The 26,387-nt window shown below is 43.5% G+C and overlaps 2 protein-coding genes across 2 annotated transcripts in view; one reads left to right on the forward strand and one right to left on the reverse strand.

Annotated features, from left to right (window-relative positions):
• Nucleotides 1–26,387, reverse strand: part of ZDHHC3 (zinc finger DHHC-type palmitoyltransferase 3) — a 94,801-nt gene that overhangs the window by 57,428 nt on the left and 10,986 nt on the right. The gene's annotated exons all lie outside the window — the stretch shown is intronic.
• On the forward strand, nt 11–24,902 carry EXOSC7 (exosome component 7). Its single transcript, XM_053260329.1, has 8 exons — nt 11–196; nt 1,187–1,288; nt 5,035–5,129; nt 15,615–15,780; nt 17,588–17,658; nt 20,380–20,500; nt 21,051–21,206; nt 24,602–24,902. The coding sequence occupies exons 1-8, from the start codon at nt 140–142 to the stop codon at nt 24,704–24,706; spliced, it is 873 nt and encodes a 290-aa protein (XP_053116304.1). The 5' UTR covers nt 11–139; the 3' UTR covers nt 24,707–24,902.

Raw genomic sequence — 26,387 nt, forward strand, 5'->3', positions numbered from 1 at the left:
CCGGGGTGACAGAGTGCGAGTGACGTAATTAGGGGGCGCCGTGAAGAGTAGAGCGCAGCGGAAGTTAAGACTCTGAATTAGGCACCTTTTACGCGCGTGCGGTGCTTAGGGCGAACTGAATCTGCGTAGAGGGCTTGTTATGGCGTCAGTAGTGCTGAGTGAAGCAGAGAAAGTGTACATCATCCACGGTGTCCAGGTAGTAGCCACGGAGTGGTTCTTAAGCCTCCTGAAAAGCTTTGCAAGATTTCAAGGACTCTTTGAAAGCAGCGGTTAATTTGAGTCCAGGACCAGCCCTGAAATCCTTTTTCAGTAGAGGGTGTATCCAATCATGTGCAGAGTGCATTTTCCAGCCATCATACATCACTTGATGTTGCATAATGACCATTGGCCACAACATCAAGTGATGCATCTGTGAGTTAGCTATCACAGATGTGAGCTCCTAGATAGCTGGATGTTACTTCGGACCTGGTGCTTTCAGTCAGTTCATATATTCAGCTGCAAGTGATCAATAAATATGTAAGCAGCTCTGTATCACCAAGTGCAGCCAATTTCTTCACATCCAGTATTAAGGAGAAAAGGCTTCCAGGCAGCCTGGAGCACTAGCACCTTAGTTTTTAGAAATCAATGTCAGATTGCTGCGGTCTAAGATGCAGTGTTGGTTTTTACTGTTCTTGGAGACACCTGCAACTTGCTGTTGGTGCTCTTTCAACAAGAGTTGCCATCTTTTTTTCTGGAAGGGCACCTTTGACTTTTGATATCTGACTTTTGATGTAAAATATCTGTATGGTGCACAGAAATTTAACAAGTAAAAATTTCCCCAATGCTATTTTGCATGAACCCTAAAATAAAAAATAGTGTCAACTCTACTTTTTGTTCTCTGTTGATAAGCTCCACAATTTCACAAAATGTTCTGATAGTCAAGGGCAGCACTGTTTCTTGGGAAATAGTGATATCCTAGATTGGTCTATCCTTTGCGCATCTTGTTCATCTCCCTTAAAACAATGATGTAACTGAGCAGTATATAGCAGTAGGTTGTGCTAACTGCCAAACATTTTGGCATTCAGTTCTAAGAAGTCACAAACTCAAAACTGATAAAATGTGTGCAAATCATCTGGTCCCCTCATCAGATTTATCCTTCTGGTTAATGACTTACCTTTTGTAACAATACTGATGCTTATTATTTTAGGAGGATCTTCGCGTTGATGGCCGTGGCTGTGAAGATTATAGATGTACTGAAGTAGAAACAGATGTAGTATCTAATACAAGTGGATCTGCTAGAGTAAAACTGGTAAGTACACTTCATGGGGGCTGTTATGCATTGCTAAATTATTGTTTTAAAAAAACAAAAGACTGATTGTTTTTAAATGCTAAAAACTGACTGTTGGTAGCAGAGTTATGGGTTTTCTGGATAACTTGAAAACTGGAAAATATTCCTATGCATTTTTTCGGGGGTGTAGCAAGGTTGGAGGGGGCCCAGAGACAAGATTTTAAAATGGGCCCCTCGCTGATATACACACACAAACACACTTCACAATATATCGTGCACTCACACTCACATCCCCATTATGAATACGGTGAATATCTAGTTCACATTGAATCTAGTTTTTTTACTCTCTGCTCCTGCCGATCTCCAAGAGACTCAACATAATTCATAGGGGGTGCAACATGGGCGGGTGGGGAGTCATGTGATGTGCCTCTGGGGGGGCCCTCGAGGCAGTGGGGCCCCAAGACGACTGCCTCCCCTTGCCTAATGGTAGTTACGTCCCTGCATTTTTCTCTCGTTTGCATGCAATTTACATGACTTTTTTCTCAGAAAATGTTTCTGTGATAATCTTGGAGAGCTGGTCTTGTGGTAGAGGAAATCTGGTCTTGTGGTAGCAAGCATGAATTGTCCCCATAGCTAAGCAAGGTCTGCCCTGGTTGCATATGAATGGGAGACTAGAAGTACTTGAGCATTGTAAGATATTCCCCTCAGGGGATGGAGCTGCTCTAGGAAGAGCAAAAGGTTTCAAGTTCCCTCCCTGGCTTCTCCAAGATAGAGCTGAGAGAGATTCCTTCCTGCAACCTAGGAGAAGCCACTGCCAGTCTGTGTAGACAATACTGAGCTAGATGGACCTATGGTCTGACTCAGTATATGGCAGCTTCCTATATTCCTGATGCCCTATGTGATCTGATTTGGCATGTTATTTGATCTATATATATTTAATAAAGAAAGAACCCACCATATAACCTATTTACAAATCAATAATATGTATATGTACTGTCTCGTACACTTCCTAGGGATATTCCTAGGGATAATCAGCTGAATAATTTACAACTTTGAAATTGCCAAGCTTGCCTAATATTGCATTGGTATCCATTCATTGTTGTTAATGCATTTTATGAAATAATGAATTTTTAGAAATGGGGAAATTTCCATGGAAAAACAAAGTATGGAACATTTTTCTAGAAAATTCTCTCTCGCTCTCCCCCTCTCCTGTCTAGAAGTCCTGCATTTCTGAACTGCTGTGATATCATGTATATACACATACATTCTAATTGTCTGGGAGTGAGTGAGCATGTTAAGCAGTAGAATGATGTCATACAATGCAAGTTCTGTAAGAGAAGTGAACATTCAGATGAGAAAAAGACACAGGCTTGGAAACTGCACTGATGGTGGGAAGAGAGGGAAAGGTGGCTGGGTGCCTGACATGAGGGAGCCTAGGGCAGGTGGGAAGTTGAGCAGGTAGAAGGTTCAAGAGACAGTAGAATGAAGGGGCAGGAAACCTAAAAGCAGGATTGCTGAACGGAGGAGAGAGACAGAATAAGAATTGACCTGAGAACATAATAACAGCCCTGCTCGATCAGGCACAAGGCCCATCGAGTCCAACATCCTGTTTCACACAGTGGCCCACCAGATACGTCTGGGGAGCCCACAGGCAAGAGAAGTGGAGACCAGAGGGAGATGAGTGTAGGAGGAAGAGGCCTACAGGAAAGTAGGCCTGAAGAAGCAGAGCATGACAAGAACAACCAGTCTGCAAAAAATTTCACCTATGACTTGCACACAGGAAAGTCTGTGTACTACTGCTTCTTTCAAAATAACATTTATATCCCGCCCCTCTAGTACACTACTGCTCGGGGCAGCTCACAATATTAATAAAAAGATAGAATGTAAAATAAGACTAATAAAGTTAACCAAATTTAAGTTAAACCAGTTGAAAACCAGACTAAAGCCACATTAAATGCTAAAAACTAAAAATTATAAAAACTAAAGAACCTACCAGATATAAACAGAGACGAAACATTTAAAAGCCTCTTTTAAAAGATGTGTTTTCAATTGTTGTTGTTTTAAAACACTGAGGGAGGGAGCATGGCGTAGCTCTTTGGGGCAGGCATTCCAAAGCCGAGCTTCTAGCAAGAATCTGGGCTAAGGGAAGAACTGAAGAGTGCTAAAGAGGCTGGAAGTTTGGACAGGAAGAAATAAGACCCGAAGTCAGGTAGACTTTATGTCAAACTAAGTTCATGTTGGCAAAAATTCTCTACAATACATGTTGAAATTTCTCTGCGGTAGGCTGCCAGGTATAGCAGTGAAAGTGGTCTTGCCCACAATAAACTGAATTTAATAGCTGTCTTCTCATGTTCAGCCTCATATGCAGAGCAGGATCACATTATCTAGCACCACCTCTTTCCTCCAAATTCTGGGCTGAAGGTGACAATGGGGTTTTTGTAAGCATATAATAGTATGCACATAGACCCTTCCATGCAATCAGGACTCTGTTCACAGTGGGTTCCCAGTCATGTGAAAGGGTCTATATGCATGCTGTGCATACCATTCTCATCTTTGTCCCAAGGTTAGAGGTTGAGAGCAGGGCCAGTGGAAATGCAGAGGTCAGGAGCCTGCTTTTCCTCCCCACATTCTCTCTGCATGTGGTGCCAAACGTGAGAAAATGTTTCTCTGCCAAGAGACTGCAAGTTCAAGACAGTAGGCTCCTAGAAGAGGAGCTAGAAGAGACAGCGGTGAGTACTACACACTACACTTGATCTTAGCCAAGAAGCTGAGAAGCGATGAGTGAGTACGTAATAATTGGATCAAGGTCAGGGTCCAGAATCAAGGTCCTGAGCACCATATCGAGATCTAGAAACATTCATGTAATCAAGGTCATTAGGTCCTAATAGGTGACACAGGCGCCTGCATGGCTACTCTGGCAACAGGTTGCTCAGACAGGAACCATGCTTGAAGCAGCAGTTGTATATAGAGCCAGTTAAGGGCCTATTGGCTCCCCAGATCACTTGTTCTTGCTGAACTTGTAGTACCCTTTCTGGCCATTATCTGGATGGTGCTGCAGCACAACAGACAGGTTGGTAGCTCCTTCTGCCTGAGCGCTGCCTTGGTGATGCAGGGAGTAAGCCATCTTCTACCAGGCTCCCTCGTTCAATCCCTCTGGCACCTTACTCTCTGTTCCTGTGAAATAAAATGTTCACAGGCATTCTCAGCGTTGAGTCTTCAGATGTTATTGGACTTCAACTCCCATAGTCCCCAACCAAAGGCCGCTGGGGCTGGGGAATTTGGGAGCTGAAGTCCAATAAGATCTGGAGACCCAACGTCGAGAATCCTTGGTTTAGAGCATGCTGTACAGAATCTGGAGATACAATGGAAGTAACTTAATAGCCCGAGAGAGAGAGAAAGAGAATATGAATGAATCATTTGACTGAATATGTATCAAACAGCTAATGCTGACATTGTTGGTATCCCAGTCCACTTAATTTATGTTGTTAATTATGATATTATGGATGGCTATTCCGTGATATTAGTTGGTTGGCTATTGCAGTACTTTGAAGGAAATGAGATCATGATATTATTTGGTTGCCTATTCCAGTGCTTTGAAGGAACTGCAAAGTTCCTTCAAAAAGGCAAAATTGCCTTTTTGGCATGTTTTTGTTTTGGAAGTGCATACTAGGTAATGTTTGTTGACCGTTACAGTAAATAGAGGAATGTATGCTGGTAAGATCAGATGGCTTGGAAAACCTCTTTAGCTAGATGCTGTATTTTAACAGGGGCACACAGACATCCTCGTTGGAGTCAAAGCAGAAATGGGAACACCAAAGCTGGATAAACCAAATGAAGGCTACTTGGAATTCTTTGTTGACTGGTTAGTGAAAACTGCTCACAGTGAGGCCTTATTTATGACCGTAGATCAGCAATGTTAAAGCTCTGTTCATGGCAGAACTGGATACTCTTGTGTCTGTGTTGTTGTTTTTTAAATCACTATGCTAAATGTGCCAAGAAAAGCTGAACACTGGGGTACAAATATTAATTTTGCAAAATAAGCAATTGTTTCTATATTGGCATCTTTTGCTTCAGGATTCTAAACAATGGATTATCATACCTACCCAGCAATCTAATTTGACAGCCTCTTCTACTTTTCCTTCCTCATCCTTTCCTGTTCATTTCTTTCTTTCCCTTTGTCCATGATCAGTGTCCTGCCTTTTCACTGCACTCATAGGAACATAGGAAGCTGCCTTATACCTAGTCAGACCATTGGTCCATCTGATCAACATTAATGAAAGGCGGTATACAAATTTAACAATAACATAATTAAAAATAATAATTTAAAAAATAGTTCAGTATTGTCTACACAGACTGGCAGCGGCTTCTCCAAGGTTGCAGGCAGGAGTCTCTCTCAGCCCAATCCTGGAGATGCCAGGGAGGGAACTTGGCACCTTCTGCATGCAACCATGCAGCTGCTCTTGCCAGAGAGGCGCCATCCCCTGAGGGGAATAGCTTACAGTGCTCACACATGTAGAGGTGAGTCTCACAATCAGTGAGACTCGCCATAAGGGGGTTTGTGGGGAGAGTGGGCTTAGCCCGCTCTCCCTGCAGATGATTGCTAGACAGCCCTGGGCAGCTGGATCGGCCGCCTACACGACTGCCGTATCCATCACGGAGCCGGTGGGGGCTGCAGGGATCAGAGGCCATGCGGCCTCTGGAAGTTCCAGGATGCCCCGCGCGAGTGCGTGGGGCATCCTGGAGAGACCCCCGAGCCCGGGCAGCTGTTTGCAGCCTCCTGGTCGGGGGTCTCCTCGTGCAGTGCCACGGTGCAGAGGCATGCCATGGCAATACACAATCAAAACACTGGGGTTAACAGAGCGCTCGCTCTGTTAGCCTCAGCTAAGGGGAGGGGTACTTTGGGTGGTTTGCTGCCAGGAGTTGCGCGGGTCCCATTGCAGCACATGACCGCCAAAAAGTGGGCTACACTCCCTTAGCCCGCTTTTTGGCGAGCATGAGAATCGCCTCGTATTCTCTTATTCAAAAGCAAACCAGGGTGGACCCTGTTTTGCAAAGGGGACAATTCATGCTTGGTACCACGAGACCAGCTCTCCTCCCACACTCTCACACATACACACAAATTCCACTTTTTAAAAAAAAAATTACATTTCTAGCCCGCCCTATACCCAAAGGTCTCAGAGCGGGTTACAATAAAACCAATATAAAACGTAATTAAAATACAACATCATAAAATCAAAAATACAGTAAAAAATGCAGTGCCTAAGAGGGGAAGAACCACTACATTACAAGTCAAAGGCCAGGGTAAAGAGGTGCGTCTTCACGATTCTGCTGAATGTGCACAGTGTCGGAGCTTGGCGCACCTCAGAGTGGAGGGCATTCCATTTTCCAGCCTTCATGGAATATCTATGAATCTACTCCTTCCACTGCTGCTGGTGGTACTTATTTGAGGCTGCAGGATCTCTAAGCAGAGATCCTGGCAGCAGCACTCGGGTGCAGTGTTCCCTCTAACAGGGATTCCCAGATGTGGACTACAACTCCCATAATCCCCAAGCAAAAGCCATTGCAGCTAGGGATTCTGGGAGTTGTCCACAACATCTGGGAATCCCTGTTACACTGTTCAGGTGCTTTATTCTGTGCACCACTGAAATAGCTCATAGGGAGAAAAAACTGACTGGCCCGAGCTTTGCTGTTCCATAGCACCCCACTGGTGAGCAGGAAGGGAAATCACAGCCAGCCCAGAAAGACCATCATGTCCCTGTTGGTCCTGTATAAGAAGTCCTTTCCTCTGGGCTTGGCTCCACAGTCTGAACTGTTCATCCCTCAGAGAGGTGCAATACAGCACCTTGCCTTGAACTCTTGTCTGCCTGCATGACCACCAACCTGCCTTTTACCTTGACTTCTGTATCTGGCCCTTAGGAGCCTCAGCTATCTACACTGAAATCTGACCCTGGTCTGTTTGACTACTGTCCGGCTTATAGCCCACCAAACCCTGACTCCAAACTCCCAGCTTTCTTCAGTGTAGATTGTTTATGTCATATTGTTGGATTACCACTAGATGGTGCTAACAAACGTAGTGTAACATCTGGAACTCTTTTCTGTGAATGATTGCAGATTGACTACATTTGTTATTTATTAGGGATTTGAGTGGTGTTTTTCCATATTTAATAAGTTGCCAAATAGTAACTCATGTTTAACTGCAATCTCAGTCTGCTGTCCTTTGGGAGATGTACAGGAGATGTCAGAGAAGGAAATCTTCTGCTAAAATTTATTTTCTGTGTTGATTGCACTATCACTGAGATGAAGAATGAATCAAATGAGGATTATACTCTTATTACATGTTGAAGAGAACGGCATCATGGCTGTATGCCAGGAGAGTGGGCAGCTTGTTTAGCTATGAAGAGTAGTGTCCAAATGTAAAGAGCTCGAAGGTTGACACAAATTTGCTGATGTGATCTGGGTGTAACTTTCTGAACATTGTGGAAGGGGCGGAGCCACTATTGGGCGAACGGGTTCAAAGAACTCAGGCCACCAATGGGAAATGGCCACCGAGCCCAGAGCAAACTCCCCCCTCCGACGCCCAGGCCACCGAGAGCCCGGGCAAACTCATCAGCAATTATTTCAGGCAGCTCCGACTGCCCAATAGAGTGCTTTTCCCTTCCTCTCCCTGTCTGGAGGGAGAGAAAGGGGGAAACGCCCTATCAGGCAGCCGATGCTGCCTGAAATGACAAGGGGAGAGCTTCTTCGGGCTCTCAGCAGCCCAGGCCACACCCCCTTGTCACGTGCAAAGGGGGCGTGGCCTGGGCTGCCGAGAGCCAGAACGAGCTCTCAGCTCGTCATTTCAGGCATCACCACCTGCCTGATAGGGTGGTTTCCCCTTCCTCTCCCTCCAGAGAGGGAGAGGAAGGGGAAAGTGTTCTATCGAGCAGTTGGAGCTGCCTGAAATAATTGGCGAAGAGTTCGCCCGGGCTCTCGGCAGCGTGGGAGGGGAGAGTTTGCTCTGGGATCCTCCGGAGCCCGAGCCACGCCCCTGTGCATGTACTGTCACATGCACAGGTGTATTGGAGGGGGCCGCCGAGCGGGGCTGGATGCAGGCCGCCGCTCGGCCATGTATACAAAATATCTAAGCCGTGTGTGTGTGTGTGTGTGTGTGTGTGTGTGTGTGTGTGTGTAGCTGTTGGCAGAGCTGTTATTGTGTCTGGGAACATTCACAAATATTCTCGTGACTCATAAAGAGTACACCAGCTATATAACATTGGGCTGGTTCAGATATCACATAGAGCCAAGATTTTTTGTAAGTAGGTTTATTTAACCAACCAGAATTGGTGCCACAGATGATCACCAGAACTTGGTTTGTTTAGCTATATCTCAGCTTGCTACCTCTCCTGCCTCCCCATGAAATGCCCAAATTCTGTCCCAGCCTACTTTGTCTTGCCCTGCTGCTGGCATGGCATCACCTTATCAGCTACTCTCTCTGCATTGGTCTGATGGGAAAGGCAGTGTGGTGTCCAAGCACAAGCTTTTTTGGAAACACAGAAGCTACTATCAGTCCCCTCCTCCTTCCACAGACAATGGCCAAGCACAGCTAACTATTTCCTAACCACTCCAAGACAGAAAGCAATGCTAATGTCTGTTGGGGAAGCTGAGAGATGGAGACAAGAAGCAAGGAGAGAGAATGAAGTAATTATTTATTGAAAATATTTACATCCTGCCCTCCAGTACACTACTGCTCAGAGTGGCTCTCAACATTAATAATATAGATACAATATAAAGTAAAAGATGAATAAAATTAAGCAGGTTAAAAGACCGAGCTACCCCCCCCCCCAAGTTCTAATTAAAAGTTGCCATCACTGACATGGAGTATACCTTAAAATGAGCTTTGGTTCATATTCCGTCAAATTCATCACAAGTCTTTCTCCACTAATCATCTACCCAAACATTTCATTGCACCTGGAGATGAATGTAATGAAAACCAAGGAATGTGAGATTTAACAGTTGCACATTAAGATTTTTCCGCTCCAAAGGTAGAGAGGTTATCCCTGCAGCATTAAAGTTATTAGCTGCTAAATCATTGGCCCAGCTTTTGTATGGCGCACAACTGGGCCCCTACCCTAACTATAGGTTGCTGGAGATAATCCATTCTAAGTTTCTTAGAGCAGTATTCAGGGCCCCTTGATGTATCTCCAACATAGTGCTGAGGTTGGAAACAAGCTTCCAAAGGGTGGAAACAAAAGCATGGATTTTAATCCTCAGTTATTGGCTTAGGATAAATTTCTCCCCCCTGGGATTGATCCCTCTTATGTTGGCCGATAGGTTTCAATCCACCTATACACGAGCACTGATGGGTAAATTGTTATCACTCGGCCTCTCTGCTAAACATTTGTTGTTATTCGGTTATAGTCAAGCCAAGGAGATCCTCAAACAGAGGGTCTTGGACATTGAACAACAGAACAATTTAAGCTCCGTCCCAGAGACCATAAGAGGGTGCCTTGGTGACTTTAACTGGGAACCTGTTAGCTAGCTATTGTCCTTCTCTTTACCAAGTCATCACAGGGTTTTCCTCAGAGCAAGATATGATGCCTTACCGTCAGCAGTTTTATCTGGAAGGCTTTGGAAAAACCCTCTGGCCAGTTGGTTATGCCCCTGTGACTCAGGTGAGGTTGAATCTGTACACCATGAGCTTCTGTTTTGTCCTTTTTATAATAATAGCTGGTGCAGACTTATTTCTCCTTTGCTATCACACTTTCCTGGCCGGACTGCTGCATTTTACTCCTTAATCCTCCTTGCAAATAAGAAACCTGCTGGTTGACTCTGGGCCAGTCACTTCTCTCTCAGCCTAACCTACTTTACAGGGATGTTGTGAAAGAGAAACTCAAGTATGTAGTACACCGCTCTGGGTTCCTTGGAGGAAGAGCGGGATATAAATGTAAAAATAATAAAAAATAATAACTGATCAATTATCGTAATAAAGCTATTCACTGACAGTTGCAAGAGACTATTTAGGAGAGATCATGTCAACCATCTGGGCCATTTCCTCCTACTAGAGGTTAAGCAGGACTTTGCCAACACAGCAGGAAACCAGAACATACAGAAATCCCTCTGGATGCATCAGTCTCCAAGGGTGGACCATCCTAATAGGTCCTCCTGCCTTGCAGAGCTTTGGTGCTTCAGTTATTATCTCGGTATTCACATGGTGTAACGTATTGCTTTGCTTTGCAAATGTAATATAATCCTATAATAAAGGTCTGACATGCAAAAACCCGAAGAGGCAGGCTTAGGGTGTTGCTGTGGGACCTATAAATCTGAGTTTCTGAGACTGGGTGTAATTCAAATCTCAGCTTTAATGCATTAGGGTTGATGGCTTAGTTTGATGTTCATCTAAATTGCCTATTAAGCTCTACTGTGATTTAGAAATCCAGCTTGCTCATAATTACTCTGAGGCTAAATGGCACAGTGCAGGTAAATTAGATACTTATTAACACTTCTGTATATGTTCGTTCTCTCCAGGTAATTTCTAACTGCATACTTACTGTGGAGGAACAGCCCTCTATTCCTCCTAACCTTTTTACCACTTCTACCAAGCGGATTTTTGGTATGTCTGGGTTCACTACAACAGCCCTTCCAAAAACAAAACAAAATCCCTCCGTAGTGTGGAATGGCTTATAGGCAAGGGTGGAGACAATCAACAAGCTTCTAATTTTTTTTAAAACAAGAAAATTTACTTTTAGAAAAATTGGTTCAAAAATACACATTAAAAACAGTTATTAACAGAGCAGGTCAGGGGAAATAAAAAGTGAAAAAACACATCTACTACCTCACTCTATACTACTCAGTCCTCTGCTTTCTTGTCAGTTTCTGGCTTGCTGGGGGTTCTGATTACAGCACAGGTCTGGGGCTCAATCCAGCCTGGCTCCTTTTTCTTCTTAGTGATTTCAGTTAGGTTTCTCCCTCCAGCAGACTGACTTCCAGGACTCTCTGTCTTCTTCAACCTTCAGCTCTGACTCTCTCCCGCAGACTTCACTTCCCTGGCTTCCAAGACTCTCTCAGGACTCTCTTATTGTGATCTGTATATAAGTTGCTGAAACAGCAGCTATAGTCATGAAATATGCCCCCACCTTGGATTTTTGCCGTCGCACAATATAAACTAGAGATGTGCACAAATCGGATTTTGTGATTCGATTTGTGCTCGAATCGAATTGCAAAATACTCAGATCGATTCATTGAAATAGCAGCCATTGCTGGCTGTTTCAACAAATCAAATCAATTAATTCAGCCATAGGAAACAATGGGGAACTTGAACTACCCCATTGTTCCCCATGGGTAGATCCAAATGGGGCTGGGTGGTAGGGGATGATGGGTGCTACTAGGGATGTGCCCGGACCGGTCCGGAGGCCATGTTAAAGGCCTCCGGACCAGTCCGGCACCGAGGGGGGGTCTCCCTTTAAGGGCAGAGGGTAGAACTTACCCCTCCCGCTGCTCTTCCCGCTCCGGCGCTGTCGTTTACAGTGAAGATTTTGGGGCGTGCGTGTGACGTAGGCGGCGCGCACGCGTACGGCAGCGACGGGTGCGCACCGCCATGCGCGCATGCGTGCTGATTGTCCAGAGACTTACAAGCGGCAACGGGGGCAGGGGCAGCAGCGAAGAACGCTGCCGCCCCAAAATCTTCTCTGTAAACGACAGCGCCGAAGGGGGAAGAGCGGTGGGAGGGGTAAGTTCTACCCCCCGCCCTTAAAGGGAGACACCCCCCCTCGGTGCTGGTCTGGACCATGCACATCCCTGGGTGCTACCTACCATCTAATCCACAAAAGAAACAAGGAAGCGGGTGATTAAAAAAAAAATTTACCCCAAGCCCCATAGGATCCTATGGGGATTTTGTGGAAAGGTTTAAAAAAATCAATTGCCTGCCTACCTTATTTCTTTTGTGGGTTGGGTGGTAGGTAGCACACATCATGCCATATCACCCAGCCCACTGTGTGGTATCCCTAGCACTTACCCATGGGAAACAATGGGGTGATTTGAGTTCCCCATTGTTCCTTATAGCCGAAACAAGCAGAGTACACATATTTTGAAACTCTGCATTGAAAAACACTGCAGAACAGAAGTACACAGTCCTTCCCAGCACAGAACACCACATTTTGCCAAACACACAGTCCAAAAATGGCCAAAAAAGAATCACTGGCCAGAATCCAAAGCAGCCACAATGCCTGTCCTGCAGTAACATCATTGGCACAAGTTGCACTCTCACACATAATTGTGACTCCTTACTTCAGCATTGCACCAGCTGCCACAGCAGCACCCTTAGCAGCCAGCAGGCAAGCATAGCCATAAGCGCAACTAGAACAATATCTTCAACCACATTTTTGCTGAGTATTTGCAATGCTGATTGCAGAGAATACCAGAGCAGTGAGTGTAGCACAAGTTAGTCTCAAGGCCGGACATGGAGCTCATCACAACAATCACCAAGAAATATTATACATACACACAAGCTGAACTGAGCTGTCCATGTCTCACCACAGCACCATCTCACAAACAGACTAAACCACAACGCAAAGAAGGTGGGCAGGCAGGCACCCAAGTTCTGCCTTTGTCAATCAGAGATCCAGCAAAAGCAAATAGTTAATAATATAGCAGCAGTAGCATAACATATTATACTCAGTGCTGAGAAAAGAAAACCACAAAACTATACCTTCCTTGATTCCTTCCTCCCTCCTCTCCTGATGTATCCTCTTCAAGGGCACACTAAGAGCTCTCTCTGCCTCATCTCCCCAGGCCCTTTGAAAACATTTTGAAATTTTCACCTTTTTTTTGGTCCCCTATCCCTCCCTCCTTCCTTCACCCAGCCAATGGGGACATAGTTGCCCATGACAACACTTGATTTGTATGATAAGCCAACCAAGCAACAAGGAGATCTCAAGTCAATCAGAAGCCAGTGCCAGAAAACCAATTGGCAGGAGGGGAAATGGCGCTCAGATCACTCAAATCGATTTGAACTCGAATCAGGCCCTCTATTCTAAGGGCAATTTGATTAGAATTTGAATCCCTCAAATTAACCCAATTTAAACTCTAAATGATTTGATTCGAATTGGTTTGCACATCACTAGTATAAACATGGTTGCTTAAGTACCAGCTAATAACTTAAAGTATGTGTTTTGAACCATTGGTCTCCCAATATTTTAAGTTGCTATTTTTTTTAACCCCAGCAGAGAAAACTGGCATAGCAAAATGAACCAAAGGATGAAAGCCAGTAGAAATGCCATCTTTTAATTTTATTTTTCTTTAAGGGAAATAAAGCCCTCCAAGCTCCAGCACCATCTTGGAAAGTGCATATAGAGCAGTGGGAAACTTCCTTCCCAGCACTTTCCCCATAGAGCTCTATGGGAAAGGTTCTGGGTAGGACTACATATGCCAGCATTCTGTGTTTGCCTTCCAAGATGGTGATTGGGCTCATCAAGGCTCAGTTTCTCTTAAAGGGTCTCCTCCAGCACTGGGCAAAATGCAGCACTGCTCAGTGGTCATTACAATGGAAAATGGCTCTCACATTTAAGGTCTTGAGTGGACCCCACTTATAAAATAGTGAAGATCACTGGGTTTTTTTAAATCAGTGAAATGCACGGCAAATTGAAAGCATTCTTCTTTAAGAAAATGAGCACAGCAGACTGTTGTTTTAAAATAAAACAAAATGCTTTCTGGTTGTTTGATTTTCATATTATCAAAATATTGAACTGGAGGAAATTCACAATTGTTGCAGTCATTGTGAGTGTATTTTTCTTCCACACTTTGGCACGGTAAAAAGCGCTTGCACATGCTAACTTAGTAAGCAGCCTTCATAAAAATGTATGTTGGAAAACCATGGCTTTTAGTTGGCTGATCGGTTAGATAAGTTAATCACAAGGTTTTTGGTAAATGAAAAAGGTGCCCTGATTAGTAGAGTTGTGTTACACTTTTACATTTATATCCTGATCGCCCTCCAGGGAGCCCAGAGCGGTCTACAGGGTTATGTTTATCCCCACAATAACCCTGTGAGGTAGCTTAGTCTGAGAGATAAGTGACTGGCACAGAGTCACCTGGTGGGTTTCACGGCCAAATGGGGATTTGAACTTGATCCTAGCCCAACACTCTAACCACTATTCCATGCCGGCTCTCTGTGTAGAGCAGCTTGCAGTATTGCCTGGCAGAGCCCTGGATTTGAGGCAAGCGGTGGTTGGGCTTGTTTAGTGTGTGTCCGTGTCTGTCCCTGCAAAGCGAGGGAAGCACGGGGAGCAAGCGCCTGCAACTGTTTCATGGGCTTGGGAGCTCCTGGGTCCTAGGTGAGTGATGGTGGTGGTGAGCAGAATGGTCCACAGTAGGAGCTTTAGGCCTCCAGGAGGTCTGTCAAGCAGTGATGTAGTTGCAAAGTCAGAAGTACCAGTGCTCCGCTCCTGTGCATCCCCCCTCCACTACACCCCTGCTGTCAAGCTAGTCCTGATTTTCCTGCATTGGTCCCTTTCATTATTCTAATGAAATGGAGCAATCAGGGCTGTCCTTAAAGAGCCCTGGTGGCGGTGTGGGCCTGGGGCAAATCAGCCAGTGCGGGGGCCCCCTTCCGGTTAATTCTAATGGGGGTTAAAAGAGTGGGTCCCGGAGCAGTCGCCCTGCTTGCCATGCCCTAAGGACAGCCCTGGGACCAATGCAGGAGGATCAAGATTAGTTTATTAATTTAATAATAATAATAATAATAATAATAATAATAATAATAATTCTTTAAAAAACAGCATTTCAGAAGGCATCCTGGCTGCATAATTTTGCTTTCTACTTTTGAAATGCTGTTTTTTATTTAAAATAATGTTTAAAAATGGAACCCACCTTGAGTGACACTTGAGGAAGATAATGAGACTCTTTCAGCAAAGAGGTATCCAGTACAGCAACAGCCAATTAAGAATATGCCAATCATGCTGTTGCTTTTTTCTGTTCTCACCCACTACATTTCTGTCATAGTTAACAGACTATATTGCTAGCCATTTGCAACTTTTTCATAAGCTTTCAGAAGGAAACAGTGGTGTTTAACTTACAGAAGTGTCACCTCTATTGAACTGAAGTATTTAAGGTAATCAGAAGACTATAGCAAACCGTTCAAGCTAAGATATATAGCCAGCTATGTGACTTTGTTTTTTGTTCTTGACTTATTTCAGGTAATCCATAGATACCTTTGGCCTCAGTTGATTATTTTTGATTTGTTAAATCTGAATTTATTCATGGCTGTCAGCGGGGATAGTAGTAGGATTTAATATGCTGAATTGTATTGTTCCTTGAGTCCCTTGAATGTGAAGATAAAAACATCTTTTTAAAAAAACATTTTTTTCCTTTCCTTTAGTTCAGCAAATGCTGCTCCTGAATTTGAAGGCCGAGGTGGAGAGGAACTTGGCACTGAAATAGCAAATACCCTTTACAGAATATTTAACAACAAGAGCAGCATAGATTTGAAGTTGCTCTGTATCAATCCCAGAGAGCATTGCTGGGTGCTTTATGTTGACGTCTTGGTAAGTAAAGCAGATTTGAGCTTAATTAAATCTTAATTGATTTCATCTTGAGAGCTCTTCAGGATGTTAACTGACTGAATAGAAATGAGTTTGCCCTACATCCAGAATAGTTTTGCGGTAGCGTAATTCTAGTGCAAGGACATAGCGCTATGCTGTTGCGTTAAGAAAGGAGCACCTGTTCCAATCAATTTTCGCACTAAAGGAAGACATTGATGCCTTGTACAATACATTGCACAACCTTGTCTGTGTCCTGAAGAAGGTCTAATAACAGCAGTTGCGCAACATGACATCTGCAACTTTGCATAGCTCCACCCACTCCTTATGTGTGAGGAACTTCTTGCATTGTGCTTGCGTAACACTAGTCTGGATACCAGCCCTTGTTTCTAGAAAAGTGAGGGCATATAGTCTAAATGCCACCACTGTACTGGAAATAACTGTTTTGATTTATGCCCTTTGTCCCCATTCTCCTTTCCTCATTTGCCTACTCTCTCTTTACATTCTGGGCTGCAGAGGTTAATTGGGTAATTTCTGAATTCAGTTTAAGAGGCTGCAAATAATTTGCACTGGACTTCTTCTTTTTTCATAGTAGAAGTATATTGTTTTGTACTTCAGTGATCTAGATGCTGAAGAATTGCCAGAAATGGCAGCCAGATGCTAAGAAAAACCACCCAGGTTTAGATAGGTTTCATGCCAACTTCAGATAATGGATTCTCCAACCCCTCTTAATTACTAGTTAATCCCAGATTTTGGTAATCCAGTTTTAAATCAAAGGTATCTCTTCAATTTGTTACACATCAGAGCTTTGTGATTGGCTCCCCATTGGATTAAGGCATTTCATTGTCCATGACACTAACTTAATAATATTAATGCAGATCCCTTGGAAGACAACAGCCTATGATCTTATTTTTGTTACAAACTAACAATCCGTGCACCAAATAACAGTTTGCACATGCAATGGAGAAGGGGTGATTTTTGCTGACCCACCCCTGAGGGTTGCAGGACCCTCAGGGGCATATTTTTGGAAGGCACATAGGGCTACAGAAAGAAGGGAGGATCAGCGAAAATCACCCCTCCCCTGCTGCATGCGTGAAACATTATTTGGTGTGCAGAACTTTAGTCTGGATGTCAGCCACTGTTTAAAATCAGTTCTTGCTAATGATCACCATATAGGAGCATAAATAGGGTCTTCTGCCCATAGCCTTTCTAGCACATGCTTGGTTTAGATATGAACACTGGCTACTGGCAGCAAAAGTACTTTCTGCTCATTCTTTTTATAATATAGGACTCTCTCTTGTTTTTGTTCTGTTTTCCAAATCTTTGGGAATTGTTTTGAAATTAGAGAGCTTGCAGAGTGTAGTGGATAACAGCTTGAGCTGCAAGACAAGAAATCCCCAGGCTTTGATCAGCCATGAATTCACTATTGGCCAAGCTACTGTTGGTCATCCCCAATAGCTATAATATGAGGATAATTCTGGCCTTCTGTTCAGGGTTGTTAGGATTTTTGAAAGAACATATGTAAAGCACTTAAAGGGTTAAGCAATGGCACCCTATAAACATTAATTATTACTAGATTAGCCATTATTTCAGTTCAGTTTTTGTAATCTGTTTTATTTGGCAACACTTTTTTGTAAAAACATCTATCTATCATCAATTATGTCTTATCACCGGGCATCTTTCATGACTTAAATGTTTAATTTGGAGTAGATTGTTGTGCAGACAAAAAGCGTAAAGTTGTATGCTATAAAGGAACCCATACAGAGATTCCTGGGATTGTTTTAAGACTCTTCATTTTTATTTTTATTTTCAGTTATTGGAGTGTGGTGGCAACTTATTTGATGCCATTTCTATTGCAGTGAAGGCAGCACTATTTAATACCAGGTAAAGTGCATATCTTTTTCAAACAGAAATTTGTAAAGTGAAAGGGTTTGTATAAGCCTAAATAATTTTTTTACATTTATATCCACTCTTCCTCCGAGGAGCTCAGAGCAGGGTACATGGTTATTTTAATCCTCACAACAACCCTGTGAGGTAGGTTAGGCTGAGAGATACGTGACTGGCCCAGAGTCTCCCAGTGATTTTTATGGTTGAATGGGGATTTGAACTCAGGGTCTTCCTGGTCCTAGTCCAACACTCTAACCACTGTGCTATGCTGGCTTGTTTTGAACTGATGATTTAAAAACTTCCTGGTATTTTCCTTTATAGTGGATATTTTGGATGATGAAAGGCCAGTTCCAAGTGTGTTTTGAGAGGCTCACTTCTGTCATATGTAAAGCTAGCTCTGAATTTTGCAAAAGGTTAGGCATGCATTTTTTAAGTGGAGCAGAAGAGCTGCTTAAAAGAGGGGAGTTTGAAAAATGACTGTGGCTTCCAGAAGATGCTTGCTGGGGCAGGGTGGGGGTGGCAAGGAAGACAGAGTATGACTAACCCTAACCCTAGATTTTTAGAAATCTCCCCACCCCCCTCAGTATCCCTTGCACCCAGCCTGCCCCCTGTGTGCTCCACTCCCTCTGCTTAGCTGGCTGATGCACAAGAGCGGCAGCTATTTGAGGGGTCAGTGCGGCAAAAATTTGTGAGCCAGTCCCTAGGCCGGACAGGCAAGGAAGTAGAAATTTCCCAGGATGATACTCTGCTTTTCTCACCACTCACCTGCCCCAGCAAGCACTGGCCGCCACTGCATGTTACCCTTTGTCTGCCTTTAAGTAGCTGAACCATATTGATCAGCTTCACCAATATACTGACCACCAATCGGTCAGTTTCTGCTACACTCCAGATTCATTTAAGCTAGTCAGTTTATTCATAGTTCTGGATGTAGCATTTGTCTTATGTTGAGGAAGGGTATGTGTGTCTGTGTGTGTGAGACACACACAGACACACACACACACCACGGCCTAATGCTAGGGAGCCATGACTCTCTGCTTTCATACCATATACAGAGATGCTGTGATTCAACTGAGCTTCCTAACATTGCCAAAAAGTCTAGTTGAAAACAACTTGGTTTCTTGCTGCATTATATAAAACCGACTCAGCAGTTTGGCCCAGGGTTTTATGACAGACTGTACAAAACAGTTCTAGGCTATTTATTTGAAAAGACCTCAGCTTTGGAATGAACCTGTATTTATGCTGGGAATGTGCCTCTTTCTTTTCTTTTAGATGGAGAAGCTGTTCTAAATTACTTGCTGATACAACTTGATTTCAAAAGCTTAGAAAAGGGGAACAAAACTTTCTCAAAGATCTTGGGGAAAAAACAAAACCCTTTCCTGTTAAGAAAATAAATGACCATGTCTCCTATTTCTGTGTTTTTAAGAGCAAACTGCAAGCCAAACTCTAGAAACAACATCTTCAGCTCTGATTACAAATGTGATGCTATAATTTTACAAATGATGAATGGTAGATATTGGTTCTGGCACAGCTATCATGCAGTTAGACATTGGTTCTGGCACAACTGTCATGCAGTTACTAAAATTAATGTTGCTATGGATGATTAATACATACAGTAGAAGGGTTTTCCTTTTACCAGGCCTCAGAGCAAAAGCTATATCTCTGAAATGTGTGAAGGATTGGTTGTAGAGATGGCAGCATCACACCTTGTGGCATTTTCCTGGCTAACCCAGGGATGTTGCACTAATATGGCTAACATGCACATACACCTGATGCTGTCTCTGGTAGAGGTATGAGCAACAACAGCTACTATGTATTGTGGCTGGGGATGATGGGAGTTGTAGTTCAGCAACATCTGGAGTATGGCAGGTTGGGAACACCTGCTGTCGAGCACAGAAATACAGTGTGGAGGCAGCACTATAGAAACAGTTTCAGCTGTACAGCCCCCTGCACCTGATACCTTGCAGCATCTTCTAATGAGTATGGAACTGACTGGCAGGTTATTGGAATAGACTTGCCCCGGACAGAATGAGGCTGTGGTTACACTGGTGTAAACCACAGTTTGTGGTGACAATGCCACGTATCAGGTGCACAGGATTTCTGCACATGTAACCTTTTTGTAGTGGCTAACAGTGCTGCCCTCACTTCTGCCTTTCTAGGCTGAATGATGTTGTTTGGTACACTTCCGTTGACTATTTAAGAATCTTCTTGAAGAAATCTTCCCTGAATTTGACCAAATTAACTTCTGTTAAAATGAATGAGTGCATAGTATTCTCTTAGTTTGTTCTGTTGCATTACTGTATTTACCTGAATCGAGGACTAGAAACCCCCCCCTGAGTTTTTTGATATTAGAAATCATGAGGTCGTCTTGTACCTGTTCAGAGCCTTGTACCTGTATTTAGCCTTTGTTTAACCCCTGCTTTTTAAGGGGGTCATCTTAAATTCAGAGTCAACTTCGCTTTGGGTAAATACAGTATAAATAAGATCTCAAGAGCATTAAGGCTATTAAAATGTATGGAGAAGAGCTTTTGAAAACACCCAGAATTTCCAAAACAGGGAGTTTGTTAAACATATATAAATAACAGGCAAACGTGAAATTCTTATTTTAACCTAGGAAATTTATCATCTTTACATAATAGTTTTTATTAGGAAGGGGCAAGCTCAAAAGACAAAATCTACAGGAATGTCATAGTACCTGACATGCACGTTTGCTTCCTTTAGAATACCCAGAGTACGTGTTTTGGAGGATGAAGGAGGACGGGAAATTGAGCTTTCTGATGATCCCTTTGACTGCATTCGGCTTAATGTAGATAATGTGCCCTGCATGGTCACACTGAGCAAGGTAAGCTTCTGAAAATTTTCCACTTCACTTCATTACGATATAATGCCTTATTTTTCATTGTAGCTCTGGAAAGTTCTGGAATGCATTTCTTACTGTACCCTTCTGTTTTGAGTATAGAATAGAAAAAACTCCTATTCTTGAGGCTTCCTCTGTTGTAGAATTATGCCCTTGTCCATTAATGCTTTTATAAATGAGTGGATATTCTTCACTTGTGGGTTTTAAAAGCTGTTTTAATATGTTGCGACTGTTCCCACGCGTAAGCGGGCTAATGAAGCCAATCCCAGTCTTTCCCACACATAAGAACCTCCGGGATCATTCCTGTGGAAGGATTCACAATATCCAAGTTTGTATGTTGAGCTCTTCTGTACTTTTTAATGTGAGGACTGGTTCTGCATGCACAGTGGGATATACCTGTAGGGTTGCCTCTGACACTGAACTGGGAAGCTCCTGCCCATTCAGTAGCAGATCTGTGTGTATATTGGAACTTCTGTGTCCACACAGATCTACTAGATCTGGGTCATTATGTTTTTGTTTATCGTTGGTTCTCTAGATTGGCTGTAGGCATGTAGTGGATGCCACCCTTCAAGAGGAAGCATGTTCTTTGGCTAGCCTCCTCATTTCTGTGACCAGTAGTGGTGCCCTAACCTGTATGAAGAAAGTGGGAAAAGGGAGCCTTGACCCAGAGAGTATATTTGAGATGATGGAGGTAAGCAATAGTAATACTTAGAATCTCTGTAGCACTTTTTGTGTTCAAAGCACCCAAAATCACTGTACTATAATCTCTCTGTATATTTATCTTAAGTGTACCCGTCGCTAATCCCATGTGTGGCAGCTCTCGCGAGAGTTCACAAGCAGCTGCCAGGATAGCAACGGGGGTGGGGGAGAAAATGGCAGTGCAGGCTAGCCGGCAAGCAAAGATAATGGTGGTGAATGGTAGTGGCTGGCCAGCCAAAGAAAATGGCGGCGGGTGGGAAGAAGATGGGATGGGGGGACAGGGAAGAAGATGGCCAGCGGGGGGTGGGGGGAGAAAGTGGCGGCAAACTAGAGGTGCAGGTGTTCTGTGCCCAGCCCAGTTAGTATGTATTATTTTGTTCTATTGCTGTGCGTGATGTAATGGTTAGAGTGTTGGACTAGGACTGGGGAGGCCCGAGTTCAAATCACCACTCAGTTGGGTGACTCTGGACCCACCTGAGTTCAGTCACTTTTCTCTCAGCCTAACCTGCCTTACAGGGTGGTTATGAGGATGAACGTAACCATGTACACTGCTCTGGGCTCCTTGGAGGAGGTGTGCGATATAAAATGTAAATAAATAAAATAAATTGATTTTCCCCATATTGCAGATAGGGACTGAAACTGAGAGGGAGTGTCTTGCCTAAGGCCACCTCATGAGCTCATGTCAGAGGCAAAATTTGAACCCGTGACATCATGATTTATAGCTCAGTTCCTTAACCACTATGCTATATCAGCTCCTAAGCAAGATTTTGACATATTATTATAACTGCAGGGGCAATTAATACAGCATAAAAGCCAGCCTATTTTGGTTTTAAATGCTGCTTCTAAAAATGTCAGAAGCTTTCAAGAAATGTTGATATGTATATGCATGCAGATTTTGCTGTGTTGATATAAATGGAAGCCATTTGTTACAGTTTTCACTGTTAACAAGTACTGAATCCTGTAAAAAAAAAACCTAAACATTACTATTTTATCTGCAAGCCTTGTGTTGCCCGCTGTTTCTCATCTAAAATGGTGATGCATCCAACTGTAGTGATTTGAGGGTTTTTTTCCTTGGGAAAATAAAAGAATGTTCTCCTTGGGGTGGGGGTTTGTGCAGGCTGTCAAATAAGAGAGGATGCCTGATTTGTAACAGTTTCATAACCTTTCTTTAACATTCTTCAGCTCCAGCCCATTGGCTCCAAGTCAGGAATTGTAACACATTTGTTAGCTTTGGGGCAAATGGTAATTCCATCCAGCGCAGAGCAATTTAGAAAAAAATGAAATGATGGAGCATAGCTTTGAATAATTATAGCAACGTATGCTTCAGGCCAGTTTATTTGTAAAGAGCTTGCTTAACTGTAGTTTTGAAATTTGTATCTTACTTATTCTAGTCATGTGTTGTGTTCCACATTCCCTGCTAACTGGGCAAAGAGGCACCTTTTAAAAGTGGTGATTCTCTTTATTTAGCAGGGGGAGAGCAACTGGCCCTATCCACCCCAGCACAGCATCCCTCCAGTGACTGTTGCTGGTGTCTATCTTGTGTTTCTTTTTAGATTGTGGACCCTTTGGGGACAAGGATCCTTTTCTTTCTTTTCTTTTCTCTTTTTTCTTTTCTTTTCTTTTCTTTGTAAACTACTTCAGAAACTTTTGTTGAAAAGCAGTTTATAAGTATTTGCTGTAGTAGTAGTTCCACATCTATATACCTATAGCTTATATCTAGTCCTCCATCTCAAGATGTTTGAGGGATCCAGGAGGGCATATCTTTTTACTCTTCATTCTAAGACATATTGCATAGTTTTTCTTGCAACCAGCACAAATATCAGAATGTCCAAAATGCTTTCCAAGGTCATACCCGTTTTTCCTTCCAGAGGAGCTACACCAGCAGCAGAATTGAGGAGGGTTATGCAGAAATACTCTATCTCATTATTACCCTTCTCAATCCAGTGTGCCACAGGGAAGAGATAATGTTAGCAACAGGGCTTCTTTCAGTCTCAAACTCTGAAAATAAGTCTACTGTATTTGTCAGTGTATATACCCCCTTTTGAAGGGGGAGGCATATGATTCAGTTCAGCTAGGTTATTAACATGAGGAACATTTAATTAGCTAGAATCTAATGTATGGACAAGTTGTAGCTGCATAGTAGAACAGATGCAGAAAGTTCTGTCCCAGGCATGAATGCAGGTTCAATCTCTTGCACCTCAAGGTATCGCTGGGAAAGACTCTTGTCAGAAATTCTGGAGAGCTAACAGTCAGTGCACTATAGACTGTAAAAGCTTATTCTGAAATAAATGTATTAGTCTTTAAGGTGCTACAAGATTCTGGAGCTATTCATACAACTGGGTGGGTGGCGGGGGAGAGGCTGGGCGAACTCCCCTTCACCCCAGACAAGTGACCAAATGTTGCTGGGAGTGCAGACCGCACTCCCAGACAATCCGTGCTGCGCCATGCAGTGTGGAGCCCCGGAAGCCAGGACTACACATCCCAGCCTCCAGATATCCCACAATGCACTGTGCAATGTGCACAGTGCATTGGAGGATTCCCCCAGGAAACGGGTGCTCTAGGCACCCACCTCTGTGTCCACTTGGGCTGAACGCAGCCCAAGCGAACACATGATCATGGACCTGGGGTAAAGGGCAAATTTTTGCCTTTAACTCCAGCTAAAAGCTGGTTTAAAAAGCTGGGCTAGGTGGCACTTCCCTGCCAGGATTGGGCCCAATCCCGGCAGCAATCACATGCAGCCTAACCCAGCTTGGACTTCCCTAGCCTGGGTTAGGCAGCGCATGAGATCAGTCTCTCTGTTTCTTTTGTTGCAACAGAGTAACACAGCTTCCCCTCTGGAAGTTTTTGCCAATCAGTGTGAACAATACTGAGCTTGACTGACCCGTAGTCTGACTTCATATATTCATAATCTACTCCCTATCTAAAGAGCATTGTCAGGTTCAATTCTCTGGCTAAAAGTCGCCCAAGAGGTTTCCCTACTTTGTTTTGCAATGGTGCAGTAAATTGGGCATGAAGAGGAATATGCAGACAGCTGTTCAGAATGTGCTCATGCAAGCCCAAACTCACAAAATCAGCACAGACTGAATATCAACTCAGAAAGTGGTTGTATGAAAGATTTTTGAGTTAGTTATGTGTTGAACAGGAGCATCACTTTATGCATAACTGCTGTGCATTTCCATTACTTTAAAAAAGATCTCTTGATCAAATTAAAAAGATTTTTCTTTCTTTTACTATGTTAGTTTTTTACAGCTGCATACCACACCTGGTAGATATTAACAGTGTAGGAGAAACATTTTGCAAAAGAATAAACCTTCTGTATGCATTCTTTTCTTTTTAATAAATTGTCTTGTCTCACATTGTTCTTTTTTTTCCCCACTTGCATTCCAGACAGGAAAGAGAGTAGGCAAGCTTTTGCACGCCTCCCTGCAAACTATTTTAGACAAAGAAGAGAGCCTTGGAACAGCACGGAAAAAAGTTGGATTCCTGGGATGAGCTTCATTGTTGCATGAACCTGGTTGAAAATCTGTCGGCGGGTGCGGGGGCAGTTAGTTTGTTTTCAAACATTATTTAAATACTTCTCTTTTCATTTCTCAGTTATTGTAACTCTTGTTAAGGGGTTGTTGTTTTTAAGAATATTTGTAGCAAAAGAAAAATTATCAAGACATTTATAAAAATATTTTTTAAAGCACTTAATTTGAAAATTATTCTGTTTGCTCACACGAATCCATCAAGAGATGATCATCAGCATGCAGAAACAGGCTTCTTCCCCACTACATGTTCAGATTGGTGCTGCCCAGACTGGGAATGTATCCCATTCAGTTCTTGGAGTTGCACACACAGTGCTTGCCCTGCCAGACCACCACAAGTACAGCAGAAGGTCAGCGGGGGCAGATAGATGAGGTTTATTACAGTCTTTGACCAGTACAGAAACGTGAAGGTAGGGACATAATGTCACACCCATACATCATCATAGTTTTGCAAATATACAATGCCATGGTAAATTTTTCCACATTAAAGGTTGTATATTCATTTCTATTAAACAAAACTTAGCCATGTTGTAGGTAACATTGGCTTGAGGGTCTGACAAGAGAAATGAGATATATACTTCATCTTCTGGTCAGGGGGGCAGCAGGGGGCAGGTTGAGCAACAGAGGTGAAGTTTTCTGTCATGTCCTCAGCCCCTCTCAGTCCTGGATTGTCTCGCTGCATCCATACATAACATCCATAACAGATGTTGCTCTTAGGGCTGCTGGAAATTTCCATGTGTTGCTGTGCAGTTATTGCCATGTTTTCATTGCCGTGCATCCACTCAATAGACACATGCTGATCATGTGCTTATCAAAGTAAGGGGAAGGGATCTCCAAGTACAGTAGACGGCATCAGCAGAATAATCTTTACCAGAAGTGGCCCAAGACATGCTGACACCTGAAACAACGCTGCCCTCTATTCCCTCCATTCAATCATACTGATCCTGCCGCTTTTCAAAGGGCTGGAGGCAACCTACCTTCTTACAGGTAATGTCTGGCAAAGCAGCATGGAAGGAAGGAGCACATATTTAGGACTGACAACAACCAAGAGTGCTACTGAATCTGGCACAGTTGATAGTTGCAGAGAAGGGAGAGGAAGTGGAAGAAGAGGGATTTCCAGTCATCGAGTGAGGCTACCCAGAACAGTCTGGCTAGAGTGGTGCTGCCACCAATTGCAGCAAAGCTGGAGAGATTACTCCAAATCCGCCACTCCCCCAAATTTACCAACTGAGTTGACTTCATGGATGGGCCAGCCCTACTATACCTCTGCCCACATTAAAGAATTTTGCCTCAAAAGCGATCTATTCGTTCCACACTGCTAAGAAAGGTGTGGCCACTCCACTGGCACTTTACTCACGACAACATGGAGATGTTGCTCAGGGCAATTGACTGCACACCCAACTGGAATTGTGTTCCTTGAACGGGCTTTGCCAGGGCAGCTGTTGCTCTTAGGGCTGCTGGAAATTTCCATGTGTTGCTGCGCAGTTATTGCCACGTTTTCATTGTCATGCATCCAGCCGAGCACTAAAAGGAAACATCTGTGGAGCAAAGATTTGTCCCAGAAACATTTAATTGCTGTGGCTTAAAATATAACATCCAAAAGCCACATAGAATAAACTGAGGATTTCAACAGCTCCTCGGAGGTT

The sequence above is a fragment of the Hemicordylus capensis genome, chromosome 6 (assembly GCF_027244095.1).
Source record: "Hemicordylus capensis ecotype Gifberg chromosome 6, rHemCap1.1.pri, whole genome shotgun sequence".
NCBI classification, from domain to species: domain Eukaryota; kingdom Metazoa; phylum Chordata; class Lepidosauria; order Squamata; family Cordylidae; genus Hemicordylus; species Hemicordylus capensis.